General features: G+C 35.1%; 1 protein-coding gene across 2 annotated transcripts in view; it reads right to left on the bottom strand.

Annotated features, from left to right (window-relative positions):
* Positions 1-506, bottom strand: part of TMPRSS11A (transmembrane serine protease 11A) — a 45,364-nt gene extending 44,858 nt beyond the window's left edge. The window contains exon 1 of one of the 2 annotated variants that reach the window (XM_036021297.1): positions 267-506. In XM_036021297.1, the coding sequence (XP_035877190.1) occupies positions 267-277 (11 nt within the window). In that variant the 5' untranslated portion in view covers positions 278-506. The remainder of the gene's footprint in view (positions 1-266) is intronic. The other variant, XM_036021305.1, reaches the window with a different exon arrangement.
* Positions 507-6,901: the final 6,395 nt, after the last annotated feature.

Consider the following 6,901-nt stretch of genomic DNA (forward strand, 5'->3'; position numbering starts at 1 on the left):
GTAATATAGTTTTCATTAACTTCTAAGATCCCAGCTATTAAAATTGGCAACATGAAATAATGCTAACAACGATCTTTTTAATATAAAATATTGATTTTAAATATAGATAGTAATCCATCTGCTATAATAATTCCAGAAATCTCACAAAATCCAATACAGATTGAATTCACTGAGGACACCTCCCAAGAAGTTGCCCAATACACTAGAACTAGCCATTGACAGACAGTAGAACAAACAAGCCACTTACAAAACAAAACTGAACTTACCGATACATCATCTACAGGAGAAAAACTATGATCTTGGAAGCATGCGCCCACTGAACTTGTCTTTCTAATCAACTATCATCTCTAGATATATTAAAGTTCTACAGCTAGAAGAAATAAGGAAACAAATTACAAGTAGTTGAAATGAAACTAGTTCGACAAGTCTGGACAGAAAAACCTCAACCTATAGAATAGCTCAAAGAAAACAGCTCAGACATAGCATAGTTCCAACAAGAAAGCAATAACCTCTTCTAGTATTGACTAATTTCATCAAAGGAGAAAAAACTGGTTGCAAGGACTTGCATGAGAAATACCTAAGGAATGCACTAGGATTAAGAGTTTAAAGAAGATTATTGGTAGGTATACAGATATCTTAAAGAAGCCTTCACATAAAAGTTCTGAATAAAATCAACCAGATATCCTTAAAATCTATATTCACTCAAGAGATGCTCTTTAAATTTTTTTGTTGTAAAACAACTACCTCCATGTATCACAGGGGTATGAGAATTTATTAATATATATTACTTTTCTTCTAAAAATACCTATTTCTGAGAGAACATATAGATACATTTATATTAAATCAAATTTTTCCCAAAATGACAATGTAATAAATATATATATTATAACTCACATTTATGTTATACACATTACATGTATATTATATGGCTCTCTATATATGGAGACAAAATAAAGAGAACAAAAAGACATCCGAGGAAGAAATAATATTTTCAATTAGACAAATAACATAAGTACCTGCTTCTTGTGAATATTGAAACATTAGTAATGAAATTGAAGCTCTGTTTAATCTTGTCCTAAAATGGTCCATCTTTTTATAAAGCATAAAAAGTATTTACACACATACATTTATATCTATAAAAACACATGGATATTAATTGAACAGTATCATATTGCACATATTTTTGCAGCTTTTTTACTTAATATTTTTATTTTTATTTAAATTTTTTTTATTGTTCATGTACAATTGTCTCCATTTTCCCACCACCACTTGACCCCCACCTCCCACCCTCAATCCTTTTTGCCTTTGGCTTTGTCCATGGGTCTTTTATACATGTTCCTTGATAACCCTTTCCCTTCATTCCCCCATTATCTCCCTCCCCCCACCCCTCTGGTTACTGTCAGTTTGTTCTTTTTTATTTTTTAATTTTTTTATTTTTATTACTTTATTGTTTAATTACAGTTGTCTGCATTACCCCCCACTGCTCCCCCACCCCAGCCAATCCTACCTCCCTCCCTTGCTTCCACCCACGTCCATGGACAAACCACCCCCTTGGTTTTGTCCATGTGTCCTTTATAGTAGCTCCTGAAAACTCTTCCTGACACTGTCCTCTCCTCCCTCCCCTCTGGCTATTGTTAGATTGTTCTTAATTTCAATGTCTCTTGTTATATTTTGCTTCCTTGTTTGTTTTGTTGATTATGTTCCAGTTAAAGGTGAGGTTATATGGTATTTGTCTTTCACTGCCTTGCCTACTTCACTTAGCACAACATTCTCTAGTTCCATCCATGTTGTCATGAAGGGTAGGAGCTCCTTCTTTCTTTCTGCTGTATAGTATTCCATTGTGTAAATGTACCACAGTTTTTTGATCCACTCATTTACTGATGGGTATGTAGGTTGCTTCTAGCACTTGACTATTGTAAATTGTAATGCTATGAACATTGGGATACATAGGTTCTTTTGTGTTTCAGGATTCTTAGGGTATAATCTTATTTTGAAGATCTTTCTATGTTAGGAAATACAGTTCTACCTTATTCTTTTGACAGCCAGATGAAGTATGAATGTACTATTCAGATTTGATTATAATTTTATAACTTACCCATTGTACCCATTTAAAGGGAAACTGTACTTTAAATAAGTATTTTCAGCAGTTATTGCTTCTAACACTTAAGGAAAGTACATTTGAAATAATGTTTATACTGCATAGTGCTTTAAGTGGATAAACTCTTCAGAATCAGAGTACCAGAGTTCAAATCTTAGCCATCTGTAATATACAAATAGTAGTGACTAGAGGACCCAAATAAATAAAATCATCAACAAAAGAGGAAAAATTACAACCAATACCACAGAAATACAAAGAATTGTAAGAAATTACTATGCACAAGTATATGCCAAGAAATCTGATAACCTGGGTGAAATGAAAAAATTTCTAGAACTGTATAATACTCCCAAACTGAATCAAGAAGAAGCAGCCTGAATAGACTGATAACAACTAGTGAAATTGAAGCAGTAATCAAAAAACTCTCAGCACATAAAAGCCCTGGACCAGATGGCTTCACAGGTGAATTTTACCAAACATTTAGGGAAGTGCTGACTCCTATCCTTCTTGAACTGCTCCAAAAATTTCAAGTATAGGGAAGACTCCAAAACTCTTTTTATGAAGCCAGTGTTATCCTAATTAAAAAACCATGTAAAGACACAACAAAGAAAGAAAACTACAGGCCGATATCAGTATGAACACAGATGCTAAAATCCTCAAAAAAATATTGGCAACCTAGATCTAGCAATATATTAAAAAGATCATATACCATGATCAACTGGAATTCATCCCAGGGATGCAAGCATGGTATAATATTTGTAAATCAATAAATGTAAAGCATCGTATAAACAAAATGAAAGACAAAAGTCACATGATCATACTAAATAGATGCTGAAAAAATTTGATAAACTAAAGCAGCCATTTATGACAAAAACACTCAGCAAAGTGGGAGTAGAGGGTGCATACTTCAACATAATAAAGGCCATATATTGAGAAACCTACAGCTAACATTTTGCTCAATAGGCAAAAACTAAAAGCTTTCCCCTTAAGATTAGGATCAAGACAAATGTGTTTGTTTTCACCACCTTTATTCAACATAGTTTTGGAAGTTCTAGTCACAGTGACCTGATAAGAAAAAGAAATAAAAGGTATCCATATTGGAAAGGAGGAAGTAAAACTGTCATTATTTGAAGATAACATGATAATGTACACAGAAAACCCTACAGGTTCCACCAAATACTATTCGACCTAATAAGTGAATTTGGAAAAACAGTGGGATACAAAGTCAATTCGTGTGAAATTGAAGGCATTTTTGTACACAAACAATGAAATATCAGAAACAGGAACTAGGGGGAAAAGTCCCATTTACTAAAGCAACAAAAAATTAAGTGCCTAGGAATAAACTTAACCAAGGAAGTAAAAGACCTGTACTCAGAAAACTACAAAACACTAAAGAAAGAAATTAAGGAAGACACAAATAAATGGAAGCATGTACTATGTTCATGGTTTGGGAGAATTAATATAATTAAAATGTCCATATTACCCAAAGCAGTTTATAGATTCAATACAATCCCTATTAAAATATTAATGATACATTTTACAGATTTAGATAGAACAAATAGCACAAAAATTTATATGGAATGAAAAACAACCCTGAATAGCCTCAGCAATTTTGAGAAAGAAGAACAAAGTAGGAGGGATCACAATGCATCAAACTATATTACAAGGCCACTGTAATCAAAACAGCTTAGACTGGCATAAGAACAGACACATAGATCTGAGAATACAGAACCCAGAAATAAACCCAAATCTCTATGGTCAATTAATACTTGACAGAGGTGGCAGGAACATAAAATGGAGTAAAAAATAGCCTCTTCAATAAATGGTGTTGGGAGATCTGGACAAGTACTTGTTAAAAAATGTAAGTAGACCACCAGCTTACACCATACACCAGAATAAACTCAAGATGGATAAAAGACTTAAATATAAGTCATGACACCATAAAAGTCCTAGGGGAACACAGGCGGTAAAATTTCAGATATCCCATGCCGCAATATTTTTGCCAAAGCATCCTCCAGGGCAAGGGAAATGAAGGACAAAATAAAGAAATGGGACTACATCAAATTAAAAACTTCTGCATGGCTAAAGAAAACATCAGCAAAATGAAAAGGGAACCACCTGTATGGGAAAACACATTTACCAATGATACCTCAGACACAGGTTTGATCTCCAAAATATATAAATAATTCATACGACTCAATACCAGGAAGACAAAAATCCAATTTAAAAGTGGGCAAAGGCCCTGGAATAGATACTTCTCCAAGGAAGATATACAGAGGACTCATAGACATATGAAAGGATGCTCAGCATCACTAGTTATCAGAGAAATGAAAATTAAAACCACAATCAGATACTACCTCACACACATCAGAATGGCTGTCATTAACAAATCAAGAAACAAGTTCTGGTGAGGCTGTGGAGAAAAGGGAACCCTAGTACACTGTTGGTAGGAATGCAGAATGGTGCAGCATCTCTGGAAAATAGTATGGTATTTCCTCAAAAAACTAAAAATGAAACTGCCTTTTGACCCAGTGATCCCACAGCTGGGATTATACCCTAAGAATCTTGAAATGCCAATTCAAAAGAACTTATGTATCCCAATGTTCATAGCAGCACAATTTATAATAGTCAAGTGATGGAAACAGCCTAAGCATCCATCAGTAAATGAGTGGACATTTACATAAGAAAAACTGTGGTACATCTACATAATGGAATACTACACAGCAGAAAGAAAAAAGGAACTCCTACTCTTTGTGACAGCAGGGATGGAACTGGAGAGTATTATGCTAAGTGAAATAAGCCAGGTGGTCAAAGACAAATACCATATGATCTCACCTGTAGGAGGCACATAATGAACAAAACAAACAAGTGAGCAAAATAGAACCAGAAGCATGGAAAGAGGGAACAGACTGACAATGACCAGAGAGGAGGGGGAGGGGGATAAGGGGGACAAAAAGGGGAAGGGTCAAGTCAAAGAACATGTATGTATGACCCATGGACATGCACAACAAAGTGGGGATTGACTGTGGGAGTGTGGGGATGGGGATGGGGCAGGGGAGAGCAACAGGGAAAAATTGGAACAACTGTAATAGAATAACAATCAAATAACAAATAAATAAGTAAGTAAGTAAATAAATAAATAAATAAATAATAGTGACTACCTTGTAGGGCTTTTTGAAATGTAAATGTGTTAACATATGTAAAATGCTTAGCTTAGCGGCCTGTGCAGTGGAAGCACTACAGAAATTTAGGTAATGTTTTTAGGACTGCTTAATTTATATGCATATATTTTCTTAGCTACTGTTTTTAACAGAGAAACCCTTAGTGAAGCTCCTTTGACTGAACTAATGAGGAAGGAACACACATATCTACCTTCTTCCCTTCCTTTTCTTCCCTTTCTCCTCCCTTCCATCTTTTTCCTCCTTTTTTTCCCTGACACAGAGCTTCATGGAATATTGAAAAAAGACATAGATTTAGAATGAAATTCTGACTTCGGATAGGGGAACTTGCACAAGCTACTTCAACCCTTTGAGCAAGTTTCCTCCTGTATGAATGAGCTAATGCCATTTGTGAGCAGGACTTTTGTGAGAATGAAATGACATAATGTATTTGACACCGCCTAGCACATGGTCTGGTCCTAAATGGCAGCTTCCACTGCAGGTGGCAAAAGGCCTGGTTCCTTTCCAAAGCTCCGTCTTTAGAGGGAATTATAGCCGTCCGTAAATCCTGGCTCCCCACACCACTGCTACTTGGCACTTCTGCCCCTTAGCTTCCTCCTCTGTACATGGAATTAATAATAGTTTTCCAGGCTATTGTAAGAATTAAGTGAACATGTACATATTAAATGCTACCCATGCTGTGTGGTACATGTAAGAACTGAATTGTGAATGGTGTTAGAATAAAATCGTGACTGCACTGAATGTCAGCATGGCAGCACATGGCAGAAAGTTGGCCTAGAATGTATCTAATGCCCCTGATGTCTCTGTCTTCTTAGCTTTCTGGTCTTTGTTTACAGGAGGGAAAAGGATTAAATCACTGAATATGAAGGTAAATTCAAGAATTGGTGGTGAAGATTTAATGAGCCATTGGCTAACAGAAGGCAATATGGCATAGCAAATATGAAATATACAACTCTGAAACAAATAAAACTGGAACCAAATTTCTAACCATCACTAACTATAGCTCTGAGTAAGTTAACTAAGTATACTTTCTTAGTACACTTTCTAAGTATACTTTCTAAGTTCCTAGAAAGTATAGCTTAGAGCTATAGCTTAGAGCTATACTTTCTATCATTTTCCTCCTTTGATAATAGTAATGTATATGAAAATCAAATGAGATTACCTCAAAGGGGCTATACTGAGCAAAAGAATCTAGATTCAAAATGCTACATATTGCATGATTCTATTAATATGATATTCTAGAATAGGCACAGCTTATAAGGACAAAAACAGATCAGAGCTGCCAGAGTCTAATGGCAGAAGGGAGGCATTCACTACAAGAAATGAAGAAAATGTTATTTTGTGGTGGTGGCGATAGGCTGTATGTGTTTGTCAAAACTCATAAAACTTTACTAAAAAGGGTGAATCTTACTGATTGTAAATTATGTCATATGCATAGTCAAAATAGAAAAACAAATGAAATTATAATAATTGCAAATAAATGGTACTTGTCAACTTTCAGACATTGTCATGTAGTAAAGGAACAAGTGAAAAGTGTCACCTAGCTAAGGAACCATGGCACATAGCAGCTGAGATTCCACTGTATTGTATTTATTCCAGAGAAGCCTACTATGGTAAATATCATGCC

This window comes from Phyllostomus discolor, chromosome 1 (assembly GCF_004126475.2).
Source record: "Phyllostomus discolor isolate MPI-MPIP mPhyDis1 chromosome 1, mPhyDis1.pri.v3, whole genome shotgun sequence".
Taxonomy (NCBI): Eukaryota; Metazoa; Chordata; class Mammalia; order Chiroptera; family Phyllostomidae; genus Phyllostomus; species Phyllostomus discolor.